The 27,765-nt window shown below is 45.2% G+C and overlaps 1 protein-coding gene across 4 annotated transcripts in view; it reads right to left on the bottom strand.

The window, feature by feature from the left end:
- frmd4a (FERM domain containing 4A) overlaps nt 1–27,765 on the bottom strand; it is a 102,814-nt gene that overhangs the window by 57,919 nt on the left and 17,130 nt on the right. For 2 of the 4 annotated variants that reach the window (XM_076732158.1, XM_076732156.1), the window contains exon 1: nt 24,896–25,515. The exons of 1 other annotated variant lie outside the window; for it this stretch is intronic. In XM_076732158.1, the coding sequence (XP_076588273.1) occupies nt 24,896–24,928 (33 nt within the window). In that variant the 5' untranslated portion in view covers nt 24,929–25,515. Of the gene's footprint in view, nt 1–7,685; nt 7,807–24,895; nt 25,516–27,765 lie in introns of those variants that run through there. One more of the 4 variants, XM_076732154.1, reaches the window with a different exon arrangement.

The raw sequence follows: 27,765 nt of genomic DNA, 5'->3' as shown, positions 1-27,765 counted from the left end.
CTGCCGCTCACGAGGTGAATGAGTGTGTGAGAGTGTGTGAGAGGGAGAGGGAGCGCGCTTTGTCTGTCCTCTCTCTTCTCCGCTCTCTTCTCCAGCTCTGGCAGCTCCCCCTCCCTGCCTCCCACACTCACTTCCTTCAGTTGGGGGCTTAACCAGGTCACTGGATTAATGTGACGTTACGGCTGTTATTAGCATACGCACTTGCGTCACGTGATTCAATAATAATTGTCTGTGAGCATATATTCCCCCACCATCCACACACACCCACACACCCATACACACACCCACACACACACACACAGCCCTTACAGGGGATCACGTGGGGAACCTCAAAAGGAATATGGGATGTTTTGCCATCTGGTAGGGAGATTATCTTTGAAATCCCACATCCAGCTTTCTCTCCCTGCACTGTCTGGACTACGACACAAAGGGGGAATACACACACACACACACACACACACACACACACACACACACACACACACACACACACACCATACATCCTTGCAGTCAATCTTGCACAGTCCTCATGAATGCAGATATTGATCATCCTATCACCTGATTGATCGTCTGCATGCAGAACGGTGTGGAAACTGCCCTGGATTTCTTCCACAAAAGCTGCGACAGCGGCGGACTTTCAGCTGTGAGGCTCCAGCCCTTGCAAAGATCTTTCATCATGATGGCTGCAGCCACAGAGAGCTGAGTCAGTCCTCTGTATCCACCACGGTGGTCTTTACATGTCCATTAAAGCTATTGGACTCATGAGTTACAGCTGCGCATAGTGACTTACTGTCATATTCTCATCATCAGTCACCGCTGAGCTCTGTTTGCCTCCGCACATCAATACTGAACAGTCAGCTGATTAACTTAAGTGGATCAACACACACATGCAGGCATGCACAGATGTTCGGCACGCACGCATGTACGGTGGGTTAACCCATGTCACAGCAACTGTCTTGTATGAGCTAGGTAGCTGCAGTAAGCCAGCAGCACTGGATTATTAGCACAAAGATTTAGCCTGGTTATCATAGTTAAGAGGTGATTTGATGCTGGGTCACAGGGTATAAAATCAGATTAAGTCATCGGCCAGAATGAGCAGCTAAACAAGCCCTTTTTCATCCCCTACATCATTTTTTTACACGAGCACCCCCAACGGCTTCAGTGACATGATACTAGTATATGTCACACTTACATAAACACACAAACGCAAAAATACACACACACTGTGCTAAAAGCCGCGCGACAAGCATACAGGAGAAAATCATCCGCAGTGGTAATCCCCAGTAAGCATTATTTATTCAATACCCTGGCCCACATCAGTGTGTGAGTGACTGTGGCCTACATGAGAACTATCAGAGGGCTATTTATAAACTTAGTGAGCAGACTTTCAGGTCTTGCCGGGCGACATACTGGAAGAACTGAAGAGAGAACCAAAAGACGTGATTCATTCCTCTTTGCACTTTTACTCTGTGTGATGCGTGTGCTTGATGTTAATTCAGATCCTGATGACAGAGATTAACTGCCACCGCTGATTCAGGAGACAAACCCATGCTGCTTTCACTGGGACCTGGTACGACACCTTGACAGGGAGATGACAATACCCTCCCCTAATTGAACAGTTTAAGTATAGTTTGTGCGTGTCTGTTCTCCGCCACAGCTCTTTGTTTTTCTTCCTTATGAGATTTTTAAAATTCCACAGCCTCAAATCCAGTGAGGTAACAAACCCTCGTCTTGACAGGAGGAAAAAAAAACAAAAAAACAATATGTTACTGTTCTCTATGCCTTGGGCTAGATGCACGATGACCCATTTCAGTCAACAACCACACAAAAATAAAGGCAAATGGGATTCACGCTTGCTAATAAAGAATATGCGAAATACAAACCTGCATACATAATAAGGAATAAAAGTACAAAAATGAGGCAAAAAGCTGGGAGATTGTGACATGCCTCTGTGTACTGGATCAGTTCATGCCAGCTGCTGTCCTCAAACTGAACTAACAGCTTGTAATACATTTCCAAGAAATCATCTGCAGATTACACGAGAGAGAGTGACAAAGAAGAGAAAGATAAGAAAGCAAAGAGAGAGGATCACTACCTGCCTACGAGACATGCTAATAAGGGAGTTGCAAACAAAGCATCTGGACTGTCTAGGCTTCACTTCTGCTGTGTGTCTGCTTAGTCTTTGTTCGCAGTCGTAACATGAAGAAGCTATGCTGCTCGATTGTAGAATCCTGGCATTGTTACGTATTAATTTACCCCCATAACCCAGCCAGTCTCTGCCCATGGCTGTCTGACTCATCCCTATGGTCCTGTTCCTGACTGTGTTTGTGTGTGTGTGTGTGTGTGTTTGTGTGTGGGTGGGTGTGTTTATGGAAATGCCCTCTAGCTGGACTCTCTCCCCATCCCAGGCAGCGAGGGAGGGGGTTGAATGTTTATGTTGCAAGACTCCACAAATTACAAAGCGCTGAGTTACGGCACCATTACACAGAAAACACACTTATACAGAATACAGCTAAACAATACCACCCTGACAGCGTTATTTCATTAATTCCTCGCTGTGTGCTTCCGTGCATGCTTCCAAGTGTACGCTTACATTGTCTTTCTCTGTCTCATGAGAGCGAGATGAGCAGAAAGCCGGGCCTCCCACCCTTCATCAGGCCAGAACCAATCATAATGACTTCTCCACAGGGGAGCATCCACTTCAATTATCATCCCCTCAGAAGTGTTTGTGTAAGAAGGCCTGGGAAACACTTTTACATGCTTAGAAAGGTAACAGATAGCCTGTGAGATCTGTCAGGAAACGGGGACATTTGTGTGACTCATTGTGAAAACTGGGGCATATTTGTATTTCGAAGAGATTTGGTGGAACACGGGGAACAGGTTGTCCTGGTCAAACCATGTCGCTCGGCACAACATCTGCTCAGCCCGCTGTGAGGTGATTGTGTGTGTGTGTGTGTGTGTGTGTGTGCACTATATCTGCTTGTGTGTCTTTCAACATGATTAAAATTTTTGCTAGCTGCACCAAAGGAATATAGACGGACTGAAAAATCACCTCTGTCTTTGAACAGACTCTGTTTATAGCCTTGACAAGGTGTGCAGGGATTGTCTTGGAAAAAGTAACTGTATTTTTCTGAGTGCAGTCCATTATACAGCCACCTTTGCCTTAATGGAATTAGAATATATCATTGCAATGGGCCAATCACTAGTCTATTATGAGGGAAGCGGCAGACTTGAATGAGGCGCTAGAAGAGCAATCTGCGTATTGAATAGCATACAAGGCATCTGAATTATTCACCCAAGGCTTCTGGAAAGCCTCTGTGCGTGCCGGCCCGGCTGACATCAGAATCTGGACCGTGCATACATTAGAAATTGAGGGCTGTATAATAACTGCTGCTTAGTTTATGGATGTGCACCTAAAAATTGGATCAGCTTTACAATAATTGTCTTTTCTCTATTTATATGTATATGTTTACATGTCATTCAAATTTCATTCATACTATGGGGGAAACTGAAGTTTTCCTGCAACTTTGAATAATAAAACATGACTTGTTAGCCTGTTCTTTATTTTTTCCAGTGACACGTTCCTTCATGTCACTGGACAGGGGCCCTGTAGTTTATTTTGAGCTGATGCTACATTCACCATCCTGGTGCTGTAAATACACACTAGCACTCCAAGTTTTGATTAACGTGTATTATACCACAGCTAAAAATAGTCGCAAATAAATGCATTATTTACTCCTGTTTGAGAAAAAGTTAAAAAGCGGGGTGCCTAGCTGTTTTAGGACAACTTAAAATGACTGAACAAAAACAGAAAAAACTACCCTGACCTGTTTTTGAGGATTTACATCTTCAGCAGGAATGAATTGGCTTCAGGCTGAACGCCATAGACAGGGAAGGGAAGTCAAAAAGTATTGCTAGAGAGAGTAATGTAATGACGGTTTTCTTTGGTTTCCATTTATTTGGATTTGTTGACAATTATATATATATATATATATATATATATATATATATATATATATATATATATATATATATATATATATATATATATATATAAAATACCAGGCAAGACCATGAAAAATCAGCTGGCTGTGGTGTCCAGCGGAGTGGTTAAAGCGAATACCACATAGCCACGCTGTCCCCAATTAGATTCGTATGTAAACACTTTGAATTTCCTTGTTATTGAAAGATGCTGTATAAATCAGCTTGCCTTGTTTTCTGTCTGCCTCTGTACTGTCTGCTATCAAATAAAGGAAAAAAAATAAATCGTTAAAAAACTGGACCAAGTTATGCCTTGGTCCTGAGAGGACTTGACACTGCGGCTCCAGCCTCGTGCCGATCAATACCACTGTCAGATTGATGTAGACGGGATGACAACGGTTTGGTAGCAGAGGGGCAAAGCAAGGTAGAGAATCATGTAGAGTGGGAGAGGAGAGAGAAAACAGACAGAGCAAGAGAGTGAGGGACAGAGGAAGGAGGAGGAGGTCAGCTCACTATAACTGAACAATTTTGTCACTGTGCAGAGGACGCATGCATTATAGAACAGAATGGTCAGACAATATACACCCAACGGCCTCTATGTGAAGCAACACATCTATAGTAGCACGGTCAAAAGAGAAAAATACGCTAGAGAATAGGACATGCAAATGCACATGGGCGTACGCATAGTGCACAATGCAGTGATACAATTGCAGGGCGGAGAGGATACAAGCTCTTGGTATCAGTGCGTCACAGTGTTTGTGCTCCTTGCAGACTGAATGCTCTCACAGACCGCAGGGCCTTTTGTGGCAGGCCAGCCCTCACAAAGATATGAACTAGTGCTTTATGGCTGCTGGAGAGAGAGGAGACAGTGCTGAGCAGAGGCGTACAGCTGTGATGGAAACAGTCCCATCCAGCTGAGGTCTTCCTCTGTCAGAGCAGATGAGGGGGATGGAGAAGAAAATGAGGAAGAAGAGTGAGAGAAGGGATGCTCAGCACTGCCTCCAGGCCTGCATCATAGACGGGATGAGGACGATGGGGGAGAGGGGGGTAGGTGGGTGGGTGGTGGGGCACAAGGAGGAGATTCAATTAAACTACACAAGGATTGAATGCATTTTTAATCACAACGCTTCATTTCCTGACGTGACTGTCAGCCTTTGTGAGAGACTGTGAGGCAGCCCCTGAAAGAGGAGCTGCCATCTCTCTCTCTCTCTCTCTCTCTGTCCTCCCCTCGCAGCTCAGCGGCCCAGAAGCACAATACACAGCAGCTTTGGCAGGAGTTGGTATGATGCCATGAATGGACATTTTACAGCCACCAGAAAAAAAAAATCCAATCACCAGATACAGATCATGCCTCTATTTTGTTCATGCCAAAGGGTCTTGTTGCAGTGCATGTGGCAGTGTTGCTATGTTCGTTATGTGAATGAGACCTCTGTGGCACAAATGTCACGGAGATCAAGCTACACAGTAACTCAGATAATTGCTGTTTTTCCTCTCAAATGAACAGACATGTTTCTCTTCTGAAAGACATTTCATTTCTTTGGGGAGGGGCACCGAGGTGGATGGGTGTCGGCTATATTCGCCTTTGTGACAATGGCAGTGCAGTGTTCCTTGATGGGTTCTCTTATTAGATTTCTGAATTCTAAGCTGGTAGGCATGACTTTGCAATCATGCCACGTGCAGCCATGCACTTTAAATCTCTGACAGCGGCCTTGAATGCAGGAGAAATAAAAGTGTTGACCTGAAAAAAATCTACAAGTCTACAAATGGCTCCACTTCGACTCCAGCTTCCTGCGAGCAATTGAGGCAACAAAATAGTGACCTCCTTTTTCGTGTAGTAAAAGAGGTTTGTTTCCTCGGATCCTCTCGGCTTTCCTGAATCATTCATATGCGCTGCTTTGCTAATGAAAATATAGCTGTGCATCCTTGAATATAGCTGTGCACTCAGCTGCAGCTTCAAGCCAATGAGCAGCACAGAGGGCTCTGGGGGTCCTTCTCTACTGGAGGATGGGGAAGGACTGTCATTGTTCTAATGACCCTTAATATTCCTCTAACGACCCCTCTCTCTGCTCGCTGCTGGGATATTTCACACATAGAGACATGTTTAACACTCGCATGTACGCTGACACCCAGTTAAATTCACTGAACTTCCACATACACGTAATATTACTGCTAGTTTCCTATTTTGGAACACTGACAAAGCCCTCTCAGTAGTGCAAGATGCCTGACCCATGACACACGTCTGCTGCTGGTAAGCCTTATTTAATTCACCCTGCCTTTTTTTTTTTTTGATGGTTCACTGAAATAGGCTTCTTCTTAGCTCATGTCTGCATGTGTGTGTGTGTACATGTGTATTTGGATGTACGCACGCATTGCCATATACAGGCTCAGCGAGCAGCCAGCCTGGAAAGGGTGTAGGCGATTTGAATATTTCTCATTTAAGTATGCAAAGTGGCCAGATAACGCTCTGTTTTCCAGCCTCTTCCAGCAATTAGAGAAATAAATAAATAAGCAGGCTAATTAGGATGCTGAGAGGAAGTGTAGAGGAAGGAAACATTTTCCTGACTCCTGTTTTTTTTTCCATCCCACATGCAGTGCATGAATAATCCAAATCCTGTTCTGGCCACAAACACTAATCTTTATTGCTTCAGCCATAAATCATCTATTGGATATATGAAAATGACCAAATCTCCAAAATAGGTTGATGGATGCAGGCATCGAATATCTGCATATATCAGTGACACTGATGCCCTGCAGCAGTGGATTGAGTGCTGATGGCGTTGGCTGGAAGCACAGTATATGTCAGGAAAAGGACAGATTACTGTTCCCTCAACAGATGCCTGTGCCTGTAAACAATGTTAAAGGAAAACAGCAGCTTAACGACCAAACTCATTACAGCAGCCGGCAGATAAAAGCAACCAGGGATACTGATGTCGTATTTACACATGTGTGCGTCTGCAGAGGTAGACTGCATGTGCCTGCATGCCATGTATCTTAATGCATGTGAGTGCGCATTTGTGTATCTGTGTATGTCTGTGAGGGATGCAGTGCAAAGCAGTTTTTCATTCCCACAGCTCGAACGCTTTGTAAACCGCAGGGGCCTGAGTAATCTACCTCTATCCAAGCGTCGTGGGCAATAGAAACCTGACTATCACATCCATCAGACTTTCCTTCTCCTTCTCATTCCTCTTTCATCCCTCATTTCCTCGTTCTCAATCCTGACTTCCTTCACTTGGAGATTTCATTCATTCCTAATCAAAAGACTTATGACTATCTGCAGATAACTATGATGGCTGCAGACCGCAAAAAGCATAAATAAGCCACGTACATAGATTTAATACTTTGGATGGATGAAAGGTACTCACATGCTGAGTTAACATTCCCAAAGTCTTAACTCAGGAGTCGTATGCAGGCCATGCAGTCCAGGTCAGATTCCTGGTTAGCCAGTTTATTCCCTAATTCTCCATGTGCCAAGTTTGACGTACAATCAACACTTTTTTTTTTTAAGCCAATTAATGAGAGAACATCTGGAAAGAGATGTGAACATATGTTGGCCTCTGGTGTTCAACTGCAATTATGCACTGGAGAGGTCACCCATACGAAACACACAGAGAGGAATATTGACAAAAAGAGGAAGACAAATGCATTTAGCTAAATGTGATGGATTAAAAACAAAACTGAAGAAAAGAAGGAATGGGCAAACTTACAAAGACATCCATAAGCATGTGCTCCAGGGTCACCTCCAAGTCCTCAAGTCGTGCTGCGAGAGTCATCATTCAACTGATAAAAGAAACGCCACCAAAAATAATCAACCCACAATCAAGACCTGAACTCTGGCTCTACAGCCTTTTCTCGTCCTCTCTATTATTAGGTGTAATCATGGGTTGCAGACAGATGAGTTCAAGGAAGAAGTTAAGCCAGTTATATAACATCCCAAATCTGCAAATGATCGTCCCACGACAGTTTCTAAAAGTCCAGCCTGATCTGTCCACATTCTTTTTTCATTCTCCATCCAAGACAACTTGCAGTCCAAATCTGATAAACAAGCACGTCTATCTCCACTGAACTTGGCTCCAAAAAACAGTCTGGATTCCGATTAGTTAGGACTCAAAACGTGTCCAAAAAGAGTGTGGGGGCTCCATCAAAGTGTTCTGATTGCTCCTTTGAGCAACCTATGGTCACTAATGAGCATTTGTGACGGAACAGAGCCTTGTGGTCCCCTCTTCAGATCTGACTTATGATCCATGGGTGAGATAAAGACCCTGACAGCTCCCTGGCAGAGGGAGGGCAGAGGGTGGGTCTCACAGTTCTTGGGATGCACAGAGGAGGAAGAGAGGAGGAGGAGGAGGAAGCACAAGTTTGATAGGGGGCAAATAGTCAGAGAAGCGACTCTTCTGTGATGAAGTCATGCATCTGTTTCCTTTTTTTTTTGATGTACTTCTATCTCACATTCTCGAAGTTGTTTGAACAGGATATCTCCTCCCTCTTTTCCCCTGTTCTCTCTCTCTCTCTGCCTCTTTTTGTCTGTGCTCTTTCAGGTCTCTGTCCACAGTGGACCTCTTTGTGTGGAGGGAGAGCCCGGGGCAGCTGATGCCCAGTTTTGGGTGCTCATGGCTGGGGTCATCCTCTGTCACACTGGGCCTCTCATCAATGGGCCTTTGTAGGGCCTCATTAAGGGTTGGCCCTGCATGCTGAGGATCCAGTAGACACACAGGGGGGAAAACAAGAGCGATATGGCCTGGATCTATGACTGGAAGCTTATGTAACAGTGACTGGGGGGACAGGGCATATGGGGTAGAGGGCTGACTGGGACAGAGAGGGGTGGAGGGGAAGCTAGGGGTCCATAGCAGAGGGGATTTTCAGTGAGGGAGGAAGTAGACGAAAAGAAGGGAGAAAGGGGGATGAAAGATCTTGGTGGGTCGCTCCATAGAGAGGGGTTGTTTTTGTTTTTCGGCAAGTGCGGGTGGAATGTACACCCCCCCGCCCCATTCTCCCTCAGTTAACCAGACATACAAAAAGAAAGAAACAGAGAGACTGAGTCAGACTGCAGGGGGTAAGAGGAAAGTGAGTGTAGCTGAGCTGTACCAACAAACAGGATATGACTGTGTACAGCAACAAGCTGTAAGGAAGGAGACACACACTACGTTTAACATACAAGAAACCAAGTCAGGGGGAAATAGTTTACACTGACTACCAGCATTTACTCTACATGCAGCTGGTTAGTAATCATTTCTTGCCAGAGCATTTTGCCTGGCAGCGCAGAAAAAGGAGAGGCGCTGGAGTGATGGAACCACATTTTTCTGTGAAGAGACACTCGGCTTATTTTAGACCTGAAGGTCAGCCTAATCATCATGCAGAGTGCTACTCAGCTTGTGAAAACAGCTGGATCATGTCTTCTGTGGGTCTGGAGGAGCTTTGTCAAGTCTGAGAAATTAACCTTCATGACATCACACTGATGTCGTCTGGGTTATCTTGAGTTAGGTTTGAGACTTCAAATATGTGACAGAAAACCTGTGTTACCAAGGGTCTGATGAAAGATACCATTAAGTTGCATTATGGGATAAGTAGGATCCAGTGTTTCGTGAGTTTTACCTCGAAGTCAAAGTTGAGGTGGGTGCCTGGACATTTCCCCCTCCTCACTGAAATGCGAATATCACTGGATTACAACGTTAAAGCAACTAAAATGTTTATATGGATAACACAATTTCTAGAGCCTCAATGTTACTTTAAGTGGTGGTACGCTTTTGATTCAATGTCTGGATGCACCAAATTTATAAAAATGGGTCCATTCCTCCCACTGCACATCTCGGGTGCACTCAGTAGTCTTTGTCGTGCAGAAATCAGAGAAACCAGGTTCACAGGTTTTTCTGTTTGCACTACATTCAGGGCATCAGCTTCCTGCAGAGAACCAATATTAACCTGGCAAAACACAGCGGCTGATTAACAAATGACATATTTGGTAAGAAGTTTTTGACATAGGAGTAGATTGTTTTCTTTGAATCCATGTTTTTTTGGCGTGCCTCTAAAAGCCAAGCATGTAACCTGATGGCCACACCTCCTCCTTTCTCTCCTCCAAACCCTTTACTCGTCACACTTTTGGTTCCATGTCTCACATTCAACCTCTTTCCACCTGCTGCTTCTCTCTTTTCCCTTCTTGTTCCATTTCTCCCTCAGCCCCACTGCGTCTCAGAGACATCCCTCTCAATCTTATCTCTCCCTCCTGTCCTCCTCCTGTCCTCCTCCTAAGCCATACAGACCCAGATTACCAATGACCTTTACCCTCTGACCTGTCATCAGTCCTCACATCACCTCTGTGGTCAGGAGCACTGGGCTGTGACCGAGTCCACTGCACAGCCGTGATACTATGTGCGCACGCACACACACACACACACACACACACACACACACACATATATATATGCATGCACACAGGCACAATGCACATCCCTGGGTGTTAAAGACGGAGTGCACAGATCCATCAGTCTTTTGTTGCCCTCAGGAGGCTTTCCAGTCTTCCTGAGGTCACTCCTAATGCTGCCTGCTGTGGATTTGGAACACCCCACCATTAATAACTCAGAAATATCCCTCTAATTCTCATCTGCATGCCGCTCATGCATTATAAATACCCTCCCACACGGTGAAGATGGACAGTATATGGCCCCTAAGACTTGTGAAGCAGGTGGCACGTGGAGACTGAATGCAGTGAAGAGTGTCTAGAGCGGCAGGTAGCCAATCCAGACCAGCATTCGTCATTAGTGAGGAGCTTAGCCCCCAACAGAGAGGTAACACAGGACAGCGTGTCCCAGTGTAACTCAGTGGCACGGCTAGGGTTAAAACCCAGATTTCTGAGTATAATCCAGCGTGTGTTTGTGTGTCTGTGTGTTAGAGATAGCAAGCCAAGGTAGAGGAATAAGTAGTAGGTGTAATGCTTACAATAACCATCTCAGAGGGTACCACCTCACCTCTTTGCATAACACATAAACACAACACATTATGTTCCATCCCACCATACAAGGCATACCCACATGTACTTAAAAATGCACATACAAAAACACATTATTGTGTGAATTTCACACAAGGGAGTTTGAAAAGCCAAGCTACTGTGTCTGCACAGATTTATATATACAAAGGCAGAATTTATAAGCATTTGGCACCAGTGTAGCATGTCACAAGAGGAAGCAATACAATATATTCCTAACCTAATATACCCATACATATAAAGGCATCATGAAATGGTTGAGAATTCAACAAATAACTCCTCAAAATGATTTACATTAATATTTCGAGACCACAGGCTTGGTCCATCAGCTAGTGTTCTCTAAAAATCAACTCCACTACATCTCACAGTACCTTGGGATGAAACGCACCAAAGCAGTCGAAGTCTGACAAGTTTTTCCATCCTTCTTCACCACCGGTTTCTTCATGGAACTTGACTGTCCCAGTAATCCAGTAAGCAGCTAGAACGTCACAGTTGTGCCTTTGACAGCAGCTCAGACTGTGCATCACAAAACTGGCCTTAACAAGCGTCTCTGATTCTGATTCATAATAAAAGCTCTGAGAATAGTTCTGGCCTTTAATTCTGAGTAAGAGTGTGTGTGTGTGTGTCTGTGTGAATCTGACTGATCGTGATGTCCACCCGGTGTGGAAAATAGGGATATGTGCTGAACAAACTGTGGGCAATCTTCCAAGTGGTTTGAGGTTTGTGCGCACACACTCACAGACTCAAAAATAGTATCTATTCCAGACATGTTAATAAAGCCTCTTAAGCACCTGTTTGCAGCTAACTGTCTAACGGGTTTACTGCCAGCCTTATAAACTGGACAAGTAGGTGTTAAAGTCCATAAGGTTGCAGAGAATGCAGCGCACTGGTCCTCATCTGCTCAGGTGTCTTGCCAAATGACCTAAAATGGTTTGATTCCCTCCCTGTATGTCACAGTTATTCTATTGCATGTTCTATGCTTACCACTCTGCCTGGCTATTATGAGCATTACTGTTACAGTCTTTAAATAGTGCAGGTCTGTTTCTAACTTTCAGTATTTTTATCTTTTTGCTGACAGGTGTTCTGTCCTTTCCTGTTTTTTCATCTCCATTCGTGTCTTTTTTTGTCAGCCTCCAGTGACGAAGGACATTAAGTGCAGATGAAAGGGATTCTTGCTAAGTCATTCTCTGCAGCACTGTTAGTAATCTGAATTTTGCTGTGTCACTCCGCACCCCAAATCTGTCATTCCACATTACGGTGAATGGCTCTCTGTTATGTATGTGTCTCTCTGGGTGCAGGCGTGTGTGTGTGTGTGTGTTGGGGTGATTTCTAGAAAGGCCTCTGAGGGGAGAGGCAGGTGCACTCTACTATCTTATGTCATTCTTGCTGCAGTGAAAGTCACCTTGGATTTCAGTCAGACCCATTCATACTCAGACTAACCAGAGAAGAAAATGAATAGAATATCTGACATGCGCAGGGATCTAAAAGACATTCATAAACCAGGTGCACACACCTTCTATGTTTTCAAACTTGGTTGGAGCCTATGCTTCTGTGTTCCTTGTCCTACATACAAGCCTCCCACCACAGAGTGAGTGTGTGTCTGAGAGGCACTGAGCAGACAGAATGCGACAGAGGCATATTTTCGAGGCTGGTTGTATGAAGGCGCTGGATTGAGTCACGCTTCAGCATTTTCTGCCCCAGTAAACTTAGCCCACTTTACCCTGTGCTGAGGAGGCTTCCCAGCCTCCGCCATGCACAGAAATAGACACAGATAGACGCACACGCACCCACCAACAGCATTAAGTGGGTAAGAACACACTGTTTGCCTAGCACTGATTTAACAATTAACACTCCGGTAAGCAGGCATGCCTGTCTGCCTGCAAGTCTGCACGACTTTTAAGAATTACTCTAGCGTGCAAGCAGCACACTCACATCAACTTAGGATCAAGGCATGCACGTGAGTCCCCATCCCCAAAGTCCGCACACGATTAGGAATTTGATTTGTAGCAGAGCATGAGCGTTAAATGTTTGATGATACGGCTACATATTTAATCTTTACAGGCCAGATCATGAGGGGAAATGGGTTATACATGATCGTACTCCCAGGGGAAAATACTGGGATACTGGGAAAGGGGGAAACATGGGTTAACACACTTTAATATGTGTATGTGTGTGTGTGTCCATGTGTGCTTTAATAGTGTGGACAGAGAATTTGTAATGGATCACTGTCCTATATGATGATTATTTACCATGCATATGAATGGTTGTTGATACTAAGATTAAGGAGTTTATCATCTAGAATTAACCAACTCATCAGTCAGTTCAATTCTCAGATGATAGTTAGAAATTCCATTTCATTTTCCCATGGACCAAGGCCATGTCATCTCAAGCCTTGTCTTGCTCAAACAACAGTCCCAAACCCAAAGATGTTCTATTTGCAATTAGATAAAACTTGTCAGTTAATTTTCTGTTGATTGAACACTTGATTAATCGACCAACCATTTTGGCACTGAGGCTAACTACTAAAAGCCCACAAACTAATGTAAGTTTTCCTGAATTCCTCACACTCTAGCCAAACAGTTTTCATTCCTCAGCCATTTACGCAAGACTCATTTGTCTACATGCAGGATGCAGCTGTGCTTATAACCCTCGTAAACCCTTAGCCCCTCGTAACAGCACGACTCCCCTCCTTTATAGACAATGAATCATTATGATCCCTCAGGCATGCAAACCACAAACTAACAAAGTATGTGCACAAACAAATGCAAAGTTGAAATGGGATGCACCTGTGCACACTGTTTTTACACACACACACATTCATGTAATGAGCCAATATGACCGACTCATTCTATAACCCTCAACGCTCACGCATGCGTTCTCCCTGGAGTGCAGTAGGCCAGGGCAGATTGTGCCTGCTCCACCTCTTGCTGCAGGCATGGGACTAAGCTGCTTGTTACTGTACAGATGGGCCCCACACCTCTGACAGGTGCACCGACTCCTCCTCTGCCACGCAAACCAATGCCGAACGCTGGCCAAATGGCTCAGGCTGATTGTCTTTGTTAACGTGAGGAGAAGGAGGAGAGCCCTTGGGGTTCAGGGAAAGAGATGCGTAATTTGAGGAGATCATCTTCACCTCGTGACACTACTCCAGGCCGTCCCTCTCATCACAGCGTAAACATGAAAAAAAAATGAAAAATGAAATGGAAAATCACAGCTGTGCAGTTTGTGTCTGTATAGTTTCACTTTTATTAATTGGAGGTACTGATGGTCAGTGAGTTAAGCTGACAATGGATGGTTTGGGGGAAGGATCCAGAGAGGGGGTGAGCTGACAGAAGGGGGCCAGACTAACCCCCTGGGGCCACAGCCTCCACCGGAGTCCCCTGCTAGACAGACCAGTCACCTCCCACCCTTCTCTCGCCTTTGTCCTTGTTACACCTCCTCACCTCGGCAGCAGTCAGAAAAAACGATGTGCTGTGACAGGCGAGGCTTGATCAGTCTCAGGTTTCCCTCCGAGCCACGGTCCCGTCCCTTGGTATTTACCACTTATTTACATTCAGCTCCTGTTATCGCCATGGGAACAGAGGAGAAGGTAGAAGGGAAGCAGGTAGGAGATGAAGAACTGAAAAATGAGGAACTGGGGGGACAAGAGGGAGAATTTATTGGGGAGTGAGCATGGAGGGGGGTAAATCCTATGTAATTGCCCCTCTAGCAGACAGCAGGGGTAATGGGACGGCCACTCGGTCACTGACAAACCTCATAATTATTAATCAAGCGCAGCCTTTAACATATGCTTCCCTCATTCAATCTTTGTCCCTTGCTGTCGTCCCCTTTCTCCTTCCTGTCATTTTCTCTCTCTCTCTTTCACTTGCTATGCCTGCTCTTTGTCTTTCACCCCCCCCCCCCACATTCTCTCCTTCTTGGACAGCAGGAGGAGCAGGATGAGGTCATTAATTATACACATAACAGTTCTCTGGTCACCTCGCTCTCTCCCTCTCTCTCACACACACTCACTCACACACACACACACACACACACACACACACACACACACACATTCACTCTCCTCCTTCCCCACCTGGTCCCCTCCACAAGCCCTCTTTCTCTGGGAGAGCTGTAATGATGGAAGAGAGGAACTGCAGTGTTGTCCAATAAAGCTTTGTGTTTATTGGGGCCAAATGGCCAGCGCTCACACACAGCAGCAGAGCGGCAGACCACTGCTCATTAGAGCTGACGGTCTCTGCTTATTGGCTCCATACATCAGACAGGACATGACGAGGAGGAGGCCAGTTGCTTCTGGAAGCTTAAGCAATGCCAGGAGTTCTTCTTCTGCATTGCTGACCTTCTCAATGCTCGTGTACTGCTGTGAAAAGATTCTTCTAACCTAAACTTTACTGAAGGAGCTGCAGGAAGACACATGGACACGGTGGGCCAAGAGGGCCCCCTCCTCTTCCATGAATTAAACTCAACTGGACTTTGAAGTGCTGGGGCTCATGATTGAGGGAAGCCTTGGGCAAGAGGAATCCCATCATGCAGCACACTCTGGTGGTCAGAGTGTGAAACACAGCACACTGGTGAAAAGCTCTGAGAGAAGGCTAGAGGTGGATGAAATAACAGAAACAGCACAGGAAAGGAGACTTAAGAGGAATTAGCTACAAGATGTCAAAGATGTAAGCACTTCCAAAGAAGCCAAAGGACACATGATTACAAGTGCAGTGACACAGTGACTGTCTCATACAATGTTGTCGTATTGCAAAATCAGACAATTAACATTGATAATCAGGTACAGTGGGTGCAAGTTCATACACAGGCCCAACAGGACAGTTGCAACACACTGGTTACCACAGAACTGGATGTCTCTGGGAAACAACAAACTGTTGACTCACCACAAACTATGATTTACAAGCGCGTTTTTTATGCCGCATTATCATTTCGAAACGGCTTGTATTCAAGATCAGTATACATAATAATTATCCAACATCCAACTGCACCCACTTCAGGACTCGTAGGGCAGCATTCCATGTCAGACTGACGATGTACTGAGTGTTTATGTATTATTAGGCACTTCCCATAGTTTTGTTCAAGCCCTTCAGACATGTCGACACACAGTTTAAAATATGTATGTGGGGCAAAAAAAGCTTAGGTGGAATATTGAGTATAGATACTCTGTATGTGAGAGTTGTTCACAAATCAGTAAAGAAAATTCCCTTTTCCGGAATCCTAACTTATGACTGATGCAATGCATTTAAGAAATGTTACCAGTTTTTGACCAAATGCTGTTGTTGTAGCTCTTGGTGGTGTGTGTAGGTGTGAAATGTGGTCAAACACACATCTGCAACCTCAACAAACCACAGCAGGACGTGCAGGATCCAGTCATTTCCCAGCTGAGAAGAGACGCCTACACTGACTATCTATGCCACAGAAATACAAACGTGTATTTAAAATCAGGTATGTCAGAGAACTTGCAAAGAGGCATGTACAAACAGAGTGCACGGCAAATAACAACAGATGTTGCTGAAAACCAGACACATCCACATACAAACACCTCTAGACATGTATTAATGGCCTTAACTGCAATGGCAGATGCTCACATCTGTTCAGAGTAAAACAAACACGTGTATGTGCACACACACAAACACACACAGGGGTGAGTTATAAATCTGACACGTGTCACATTTAATTGTTCTAACAAGCAATAATGAGAGCATCGAGGGTCAGCGAGACACTTAGGATGATGTAAGTATTCCTTGGAGGATGGATGAGTGTCAATCTGGCAACCCTGATTTCATATTTGGGCTTAATTCAGCATAATGGCAGCTGTCTACACATGGGAGAGGGGAGGTAAAAGGATACTTGGCAACGACTGCAGTGTTTGTAACTAGAAAACTGGATTGGCGATGAGAGGAAAAAAACTGAAGGAGGGTCAAAGAAAACACTTTGTACTACAAACACTTTGGTGTTGAAGCAAGAAAGTGGGTGAGCTTGAAATGAAAGAAACTCAAGGGTTCGATTCACACACGCGTTGAAATATACTTTGACAAATGACCCCCCAGAATCTGCATCTCCTTCTGAGAAGCATCAATAAGATCACTGGAGCTGGATGGGATTGTTAAACTGCCTGCAGTGTCATGGACTACTGCATCTGAAAATCAAGAGCTGAATATCAAGAATAGCTGTACAGAATCAACTCCCCCTCCATGTCCAATTTTCCACTCTACATATCTATTCCATCCATCCATCCATCCATCCAATAGCCGTGAACCTGCTCGCCCCAGCCTTGCTGCTGGACGGCTGACAGGCAAACATCAATAGGCAGGCTGGTGGCAGCATATGGGTCCATATGTCTTGAGCTGTGCATGTGGATCTTATGGAGCATGCAAATTGAGCAGTGTGCATACATTTGTGGGTATGCACTTTTTTGTGTGTGCATCTGCGCAGTATGTGCGTTCGGGAAAGTGCTCAGGTCTTTGCCTCCTTGAGCAGTCGTGTCTGTAAATCATGAATTAGATATTAGCGCGCTGGAGCATAAAAAGTGCAAATGTAAAATCTGTGCATGGTATTTGCACTTCAGACTTTTTAGACTGAAATGACTAAACTAGGAAAAAATGGGAAGGAAGTACTTCACTGAACAAGACAAAAATAAAATATTCAGGAGATTTGTACAATCTGTAACATTATGGTCTGTCATGAAATGTTATGACTTTGTCTTCTTCTATTCTAAAGAACTGAGTACATACTCCGCAATAACGAGAGTAAATACTGCTTTTTGTGATCACTGAGAGAGCACCTTGTCTTTGTCTATTATCTCTCACAATTTTGGAAACACCATTTCCCTCTGCACTGCAGTTTTTGTAGCTAGTAACAACTCCCTCTGTTGGTGAGGGTGTGGACCTTAGATACACATGGATTCGCCAGTTGCTTCTTTTCATCTGCCAGGAGGATTTCACCAGGAGGCAGTAACACATGCAGGTCCGAGTAAACACCCCTAAATGTGTGCTCCAGTGTAGTTACAAAGATACGATCCACTGTGGCTTTGAACCTGCGACTTTGACAATTAAGCTCAAAGGGGCACCCAGGCCAGAAGCAAGAAACACTGCAGCCAGGGATTGAACCCGAGTCCCTGTGGTGGTGGTGGTGGTGGTGGGGGGGGATTTTCCTGCACTACCCGCACTTCTGGCTGCATTTGTAATTGTAATAGAGCCAGCATCCCTCAGTGCATGTGAATAGGTCAGAGTTGGAACAGCACAGTTGCTCTTGCTGTATTACATGTTGAGTTGTTTTACAGTGTCTTTCTCTCTTGATATGGATGTACTTGTGCACCTCAGAAATTCACTTCTAAAATGCTGTTTTTTGCAGCACACCTCTCTCTCTCTCCCCCCTCAGGACATCATTGACACCAGTCCAGTTTTTGGTCAGCCAATCAAATCCTGCTACTGACTGCTGCCAGCTTCCTCTCTGCTCATGTAAAGAGGTCATAGTTCAGGGCCCACGGGATGATGTATGGGGACGGAGGTGAGATGGCTTAAAAAAGACTGGAGAAATGAGCTAGAAATGGTGGCTCTCTGGTGGGATTGAGGGGAAAACTGCAGAATAAAGAGTGGAGGAAATGCTTAAGTGCGTGTGACGGGAAAAGATACTAATAAGAAATAAGATGAGGGGAAGACAGAAAATCCTATTTGTGTGAGTGTGAGTGCATGTGTATTTGTGTATGCGTAAAATGGTCTGTGCTATGCAGATCTACTGATAGGATGATGTACGACCCCAGTTCAATGCAGCGTCACCCTTGGAGTGACTCTACCAATCTTTTGCTCGTTTATCAAAGGGGTTTGTGTGTGTGTGTGTGTGTGTGTGTGTGTGTGTGTGTGTGTGTGTGTCTGAGTGTGTCTGTGGCATGCTTGTGATTACATACCAATATAGGAAAGTGTAATTGCCACTCTGATTCTCTGAAGGCTAAAAGCAGTACAGGGAAAGGTCTCTTGGGACTATCCATTCTATGCAATTACACAGATAGTCAATATACATAATAGGATTGCTAGAGGCTCTTTAATCTGAGGTGCATGGTTGTAACACCGACACACAAATGTATTTAATTGAAGTATAGCGTTCCAGTGAATTTCTCATTGTGAAACTTCTGTCTTGTCTTGTGTCTTCTTGTGGACAATTGACTAATTTTCCCTCCAATCTTGCAACTGCCTCTCTTGGAAATAATTAAAAAAAATGCCTGTAGACTGACGGCAGCCAATGAAGTGGAAAATCTGCTCCCTGTGTTTCCATGACAACACCTAACATTAAGTGCATCACTGGTTTGCTTCTCCGGTTGCTCAATTGCGCTCTGATTGATCTCATCGTTCAGGCCTCTTCAAGGGGACAAGAGCACATTTGACATGCTTGACACAGCAGGGCACGCTCACAGGCGTGGAAACACACACACACACACACACACGCTCACGATCAGAGATGGCGTATGGCCGACGCGCAGCGCCACATCTTCAAACGGAGACGTGTGGCAGAGAGAAAAAGCTTCAAACAGCGAACTGTGGGAGGATCTCTCTCTCTATCTCTCTACACGGCATCCCACTGATGTAATCTTACACAATAAAGCAGCAGTTCTGCCGCTCTTGATCTTCGTTTGCCTCTGTTATGTCCTCAATGCATAGAGCCATGTCCCAACACATGTGTAATTCTTAGGTTGGGATTTCCATTTTCTTTGTACTGTCTGAAGACATCAGAAGCTAATAAAGCTAATACATATTATTACAAACATTGTTTTTATCTATTACTCTTCATTCAGTTATCAAAACCAAAGAATGTAGGGGATAATGGGGGAGAGTGCAGGGGCAGAGAGGTTGTATAGTTGAATGTGTTAGTCTAGTCTGCCTGACTCATTGATCCTTTATTTGAGGTTTGTGCAAGTTACAGTCTATGGCCTCAACCATGGCTGTGAAATATCAGCAGCCTGTGAATTGATAAATCCATGGCTCTGTATGTGGTGCTCAAGTAGCAGACGGATTTGTAATTGCGTGTTCTCTAAACTATACAACATAAATATTTAATTATGTACAATATTGCAGCCCATATACTTTATAGAGTAGAGTGATCAAAGTGACAGTCGTATTCCTAAAACATTTCTATGATCGTTCAGTAACATCTGAAAATACATCTCCAGACTGAGGCAACTCAGACACATGCTCTCTGAAAAAACATGCTTTCTTCCAAAATGAGACAGTTACATTTATAAGTACATGGTGACTTGATTTGGAACATAAAAACTATTGTTGTGGATCCCCTAATAGAGACTACGCTTGACAATGCACTTGCTAAGATGACAGCTGGGAGATGTAGCTCTACATCCAATGAGTGTGAATGTGTGTGTGTGTGTGTGTGTGTGTGTGTGTGTGTGTGTCCCAGCATGTGTGTTTGTTTGCATGTGCCCCATGTGGTTCCAGCCACCAGACATCCCCCCTCTGCTGTTTACTTTGGCCTTTAAATGCTGCCAGCCATCCTGCTGTGCGTTGACTGTGTGTGTGTGTGTGTATGTGAGTGTGTGTCCCTCAGTGTCTGAGTGGGTTGCCAAAGGCAGTCCCACCTTGTGCTGCAAATCCGAACCCCACCAGCCCTGCCTTTCTCTCCTAATTATTTTCATCCAAGCAGTGAGGCGGTCGGCTTCAGGGATGTGGGTCTGGTCACTTCTCTTTTGGCTGCTGCATCCTCTCCTCCATGCCACGCTGACCTTAACCATCCTGACAGCCGCCTGCCCACTAATGAACCAGGTGGATGGATGTGGGGTAAAGGCAGGGAGGGGTGCAGTGGGCTGGGGATGGGGGGCAGAAGAAGCATGTGGTACCCGGAGCGTGCAGGGATTTTGGAGCGTAGGGAGAACGATGAGTCAGGCTGATGTCAAGCGCTTGTGTACGGTTTGCATGTATGAATGTGATGCAGTGCAGCTCGAGCAACATCACAGATGAGGCGAGGGTGTGTGCGTGTGCGTGTCTGTACAATGGCCATTCCTTAATGAAATAAATATGTTTGTGGGTGAGTGTGCATGTATGTCCAAGCCCACGGCCATTTCTGTAATGGCTCCATCTGTCACGGGCAGCTGGACATAGACACACGGAAACATGTGCGCACGCACGACCTGCAGAGAGGCTAGAGACGAGAGAGGCAGTGACACTGTGCCGAAAAAGAGAGCGAGCCAGCAGATAAATGACAGGAGGGAGGGAGAGAGAGAGAGAGAGAGAGAGAGAGAGAGAGTGAAGAGGTGAACGAGGGAGGAAGAGCAGAGGAGTCTCTCTGATTAGACTGATAGAGCATTGACAGGGTTAATCTCTTGATAACTACTCCCTATTGATCCACTAACACACAGAAGGAGTCCACTGGAGAGCTGATGCACGCACACACACACACGCACACACACACACACACACACACACACACACACACATCCATAAAGTAACTGATGTGTGTGCCATAAAACAGCACAAGTTCTTGATGGGAAGATTTCTATGAAGCTAGAGCTCCTTGTTCTACTGACCTATATGCATATATTACATACAACTGGGGATACCAACGGGGCACTTGATCTTTCTCTTTTAGATTCTGTGAGTGAGTCTTTTTGTTCTTCTCTGCCACAAAAAGACAAGGAGTACCTAATGTGCACTGTTAAGCAGAGAAGAGATGTGGAAATCGTGTGCAATAATGTCTATGTGAATCAGTAACGTCCCGACTGTAATGACTGCCAAACTATAACATCGCATTAAAAAGGCATAAAGAGAGACTATAGAATAACGAGGAATACATGGGAGCAAAGTTTATGGACAATGAAGATAACAAATTGGCTACATCTTTCAGATTCCCTCAGGATTACTTTGCTCACTATATTCTGCGTGCTCTGTGTGTTTGTGTTGACCTGCTTTTCCGTTCTGTGTAACTACACAAAAGGAACACGGACGCACAGCTCACTGATGCTTATTTTATTTCATTTTCCTGCTTCACTGCCCATTACTGTCATCCTAAATAAAGAAACACAGAGGAAGAGTGATGCAGAGTGCAGGGAAAAGAAAATAGAAAACGTGCTCGAGTGAGGTAGAGGAAAGGGAGCCTTGAGGAGATATGAGTAAAACTCTTCTAAAGTCCGCTAGATAGCCTACACAGCCGTCTCAGCACAAAGTCCCCATTTTAGTGAGCTGAGGATTAGGAGCAGTGTAGCTTTTACAGGTTATTGCTATTCCCTGTCTGTTATCTTGAGGTTGAGGTCACCTTTTGTGTATCCCTGAAGCAAGACTTAGAGGCACACTGCCCCACAAAGACAAGAATAAATTGATTTCTCCCCCCTTCTTTTTCTGTCTTTTGTAATGTGGAAAAACACTGAATTTGGTTTTGTTTTTATATGAGCAAAAAAAAAAAATGGAGTATTATCATCACTTTTTATGGTGACAGAAGATAAACTTTGAAGTGATTTCTCTCAGATTTACTACAGACGCTGGGAGTATACACTGCTCTGCTGCCACTGAGAAACACCCTGACACAGCTCTCTTTCACTGTGATAACACTAACATTTTGTATAACATGGGTTTGTTCCCCTCTTTTTTTTCATTTGTCTCATCTCAGCTGTGGAACTGAAAGATAGGACAAAAAAAAAAAAAGGAAGTCAAATCAAAGTCACTGTTTTCACTCGATTCCTCCTTTTATCTGCGAGGGTGAGAAAATGCACACTGAGGTGAGATTATGCAGCGTAAACTTTGACAGACTCCTGCACTGGATCATTATGCTGTGATTCATTCACATAAATCTACTAAAGTGACTTTGATGCCAAAAGTGAGATACACAGATTGACTGTGGGGCATGTGAAGCTCAATGTGGCTGATGAAGATAAATGCAAAAGTCATTTAGTCATTAAAAATGATTCCCACAGCTCTTTGGCAAATCTGGCCAGGGTGGCAGACAGCACAGATATGGTAGGCTTGATTCCATGCCATGTCTTTGAAGCCAAGTCTATCTCCAAACAGCCCACTAACACTTCTCTTTGGATTAGATCATGGGCCGATCTGCAAATACCAATTACAGCGTTCATGTTAACTGCCAAAGAAACAGCGAGGGGCAGACAGACAGACAGACAGACAGGCAGGTGGGCAGACAAACAGGGACAGGGAAGCGAGAAAGACACAGACACGCTCTTGGCTAAAATGCAAAGAGGAGCGTGTGGCGCATCCCGCACAAGGGGAAAAAAAGGGGCCAAAACTACAATAAAATGAAGAGAAGAAGAGAGGCGAGTTGTGAAGGTGAGGGAGGAAAGGTGAGCAGACGAGGGTACTCGCGCGTGACAACACCATCAGGTCATCCAAGGGGGTTAACCCTTTCAGCATCCTCGCAAGTCGAGGCTTGTGTGGGAGATGCTACGTGGTTCTGAGCTAATCCTGTATGTTGGAATTTGATCAAACGGACCATAAAAACACATGCAAATTTCCACATGTATAGTTGGTGGAGGATGCATCGAGAATTTATTTTTGGTTGTGCAGGTCTGCACGAGTGGTGATAAAATAAGGAGGGGGGAAGGGAGGGTGGAATGTGTAAGTGAGAGGTGGGTTAGTAAATCACCTCTGTCCTCTCGGGGAAAAGCAGGCTCAAGGGGAAGAAGGTATAAGAAAGAGTAGAGACTAAAGAATGCTTCAAGAGTGAATTTAGTGGAGGTCAGACTGGGGCTACATTTTGCGCCACAGTAGCCGAATGGATCCCCAGTTTGATCCTAGCCGGCGACCTTTGTTGCATGTCATATCGATCTCTTGCCTCTGCTTCATGTCTGCTCCTGTCCCTGTTCAATAAAGGCAAAAATAGTCCAAAACCCAATAAATAAATAAACAGATAAATAAATTGGGCTACATTTCACATTTGTCCCATTTTATTCAAATGTTGAGTAATGTCTGGTTATGATTGTAACTGTAAGAAACAGAAAAGCACCCTCCCTACAAAAATGCAATCACGCCTTTATAAATATTAATAACACAATCACAGCTTCTATATTACAGCGCTTATCTCTCTCCCTCGCTTACACATTACACACGCTGATGTCTCAAACATAAAATCCCAGCCGGAACCAACAGGTTTTCATCTCAAATGTAAACTGGGAGGGAGACACCTCTCAGGGTCCATTACTGTCCACACAATTGTGCTGGATGTCACATGCAGGCACACGGATACAGACAAACAACTGTGTGTTCTGACAGTAACGCACACTCGCTAACACAGGCACACGCACATAATCATCTTCTTCCATTAGCCTTTTCTGTACGACACAGACACAGACATCTACTGTCAGTCAGAGGCTTTGACCACAGCGTGCTTTGAGACATCAATCTAAAAGCTCCCATGTTGGAGACGGACAGAGACGCGACTATCTAACACAGAAGGTGATGCAGAACAAGAACAATAGTGAATCGCCACTTTCAGATATTCACCCAATTCACTGTACAAACTGGAGCCAGTTCCTTCCTTGCACATCCGTCTTTCTCCATCCTGTATCAAAGGGCCAGTGGTTTGTACTGGAGGGAGAGAGGCACCACTCTGAAACACTGAGTCACTCTTTCAAAGCGACCCCTTGTTGACTGTGCACGGACACACAAACACACACACACACACACACAAATGCAAATCCATACGCACATTGCATGAAGACCAAAACTGTATCTCAGTTTTCTTAAACATTTCTCTACACCATCTGAGACGCCCGTGTCTCCCAGCAGTCTGCCTATCGCCCCTAGCAACGCTGGTAGCTTGGAAACTTCTCCGCTCGAGCTCCAGCATCACCACGGTGACAGCGGCACAGGCCGATTCATTTCAGCAGCCCAGCAACTTGCATGACATGACATGCTGTCTCCATGTATGCCGTTCTGCAGCTGATGGAGGAAACAGCAGTTGGGATGCTCTGTAATCCCCATGGTAACCTACCCGCGTCCTCATTGGAGACAGCAGTCCCTCCATGGCTGATTCGGTTGGTTCCGGTGGGCTCGGGTCCCCTCAGCTGTGTCAATGTATTATCCCAGTCCGCAAATAGATCCTGTTAGAAACGCTGTCTCATCCTCAGAGCGAACATCTCTACAACGCAGCTCCCTACCCACCCAGAGAGCCCAGCGCACTGACAGGCTCGCAGAGGCTGTGTGTGTGTGTGTGCGTGTGTGTGTACAGGCACATAGACAAACACACACACACACACAGTGGGGAGCAGGAGGAGACAGGGCAGTGCCAAACTCCCTGCGCTTCTTCTCCTTCCGCCGACCTGTCAGTTGGTGTGTGATCCTCCCGTACAAAGCGCTGTGGTATTAATGTGCAGTGTCCATGAAAGGTCTCTCTCTCTCTCTCTCTCTCTCTCCCCCTGTCTCTCTCTGTCTCTCTGTGTCTCTCTCTCTGTCTCCTTGGCGTCTTGTTCTCCCTCTCTCACACTCCCTGCCTGCCTGTCCGTCTCTCTCTCTCTCTCTCTCTCTCTCTCCCTCACTGCCTCCGGCTACATTTGTTCCCTTCAATGTGGCAAATGATTGCAGGTCTTTTTTTCATGGCACAGCTCTCCTGCTAGTGCTCTCCCTCTGCTCGTACTCTCCTCTCCCTCTCCTCCTCTCCTCTCTCTCTCTCTCTCTCTCTCTCTATGTCCTCTCTCACCCTCTCAGCTTCCCATAATGCGTTTCTCTTTTGGTCCTCCTGCTCACTGTCAACTCCTTGTTCCCGCCCAAGCCCCAAGCTGGAAGGGCAGGGGGGGTCAGACAAAATGTACTTTATGGTGTGTGTATGTGTGTGTGAAAGAGACGGAGAAAGAAAGCAAAAGAGACACAGAGAAAAAGAGGAGAGGGCACTCTCGGGGCCACTATTGTCCCTCCAGACAATAGTGGCTCTTAATCGCCTAGCAACCTGATCACCCTCTATTCTCTTAAAACACAAAGCGTGAGTCACCCTTTCAAACACACACACACACACACACACACACACACACACACACACTCACATAAACCCTGTCCCTCTTTTCCACACTCACACAGCTGCACCTGCACCGTAACTTCTACTGTATACAGTCAGGACATGTGACAGGGTCATCTGGCGTGTTGCAGGCTGTTATATCAGCGGGCTGATGCCATGCTCTTCTTCCTCGGTGAAGGTTTCTGGTGTGTGCGCAACAGAGCTGCTGCTGAAAGCAAAATGATGGGTGACGGCTGAGTGTCACTGAACACGCATCTTTATGTGTGTGCGTGTTTTAATGTTCCTCCTTTTAAATGGACGAAAACACAGACAAACCATCACCCCTGCTCCCGGCTGCATCTTGCCGTTGCCACGGCAACAAAGCCCGTTTAGGGTAGAAGTGCATCGATGCAGAAAGACCGTTACAAACTGAAACACGTAAGTAAAATCACTGCATTCCTGTGCCCACTGCCTTTCTGAGTGGCTTGGATGTAAACACGCAGTGAGAAGACGGCGGCGGCTCAGGAGCCTTCTGACTGCAACGAGCCTCCCTGAGATGCTTGTGTGGTGCCTGGACTGCATGACACCACGTGAAGTGCGCTCTCTCTCTCTCGCTCTTCTTTTCTCTCTCAATTATTTTTAGCCTGGCTTCTCTGTATTGACCCACATAAGACAAAAAAAGCATTACATTAACCAAATTAACCAGAACCGACATTACCGTTGAGGATCCCTCATTAGCTTCTATACATAGTATGACATATCCTGACTGTGCCATGGACCACAGAACTATACGCATGACTACTATACTGGAACTAACAGTAATGACCTTCACATTCGAGTTCTCATTTCAACCAGTTTACATGTCAACACCACGTAAGACCATAAAACCCTCAGAAAGTTTCCTTTAATCAGCTGCTAAACAAGTGGTTTCACTGGGTCACCGCTGCGCAGTAAAGCAGCAATAAATGACATGATCAAACTTCAGCCTCTCTTGATGATTTGGTGTTGAAGTGTGTGTGTGTTAACATACATTTGAATGCCCACAGCTGGTGGTCGATGGCCTGCTGATTGATTGGTGCGGCCAAACTGACACCACATGGTTACTGAGATACTACCACACAACCTTTGCAGCGGTGAAAAAGCAGATAGGCTGGTACCTGCTGTCACACAGCAGCATTGATCGCAGGCTGCTCTGGATGACACACACAACAATGTGTGGACAAGATCAATAACATTCAAACTGCAGGTGGCACGGCCACTGTGGCCCTATGTGTGTGTGTGTGTGTGTGTGTGTGTGTGTGTGTGCGCAAATACATGTCAAATTGATCACACTGAAAAATCAGTACATTTTTTTGAGAATACCATCAACAAAACACTGTTCAGGAGCCTACAAGGTTAAAAATATGATGCAATATGCATAATCTAATCTAATCCAATCTAATTAGAATCAGCCTCCATGAACAGGGTTCATAGTCATGTATTTTATTTACAAAGCATATTTAAACAGGAGATTTCCCACAGGAGAACATTTCTTGGTCCACTTCACATCAGACAATTTACCCCTTCACACGGAACATCGCCATCAGACCATATGATTGTATCGCTTACTCTCTCTCTCTCTCTCTCTCTCTCTCTCTCTCTCACACACACACACACACACACACACACACACAGACACAAACACACACACACACATCAAGGACACAAAACAGATGGAAACAAATGAACACATGGGCACACACTTTATCAAGTCCTAATTCTCTCACACATGCTTACTGATGATGTAAAAATTGGATAAGTGCCGCAGAGGTCTCCATAGGCAGGCAGTGGGAAGAGCTCAAATCTCATTACTCAGCTGACCTCTGACCTCAGAG

Source organism: Chaetodon auriga, chromosome 6 (assembly GCF_051107435.1).
Source record: "Chaetodon auriga isolate fChaAug3 chromosome 6, fChaAug3.hap1, whole genome shotgun sequence".
Taxonomy (NCBI): Eukaryota; Metazoa; Chordata; class Actinopteri; order Chaetodontiformes; family Chaetodontidae; genus Chaetodon; species Chaetodon auriga.
This window is presented reverse-complemented; position numbering and strand designations above follow the sequence as displayed.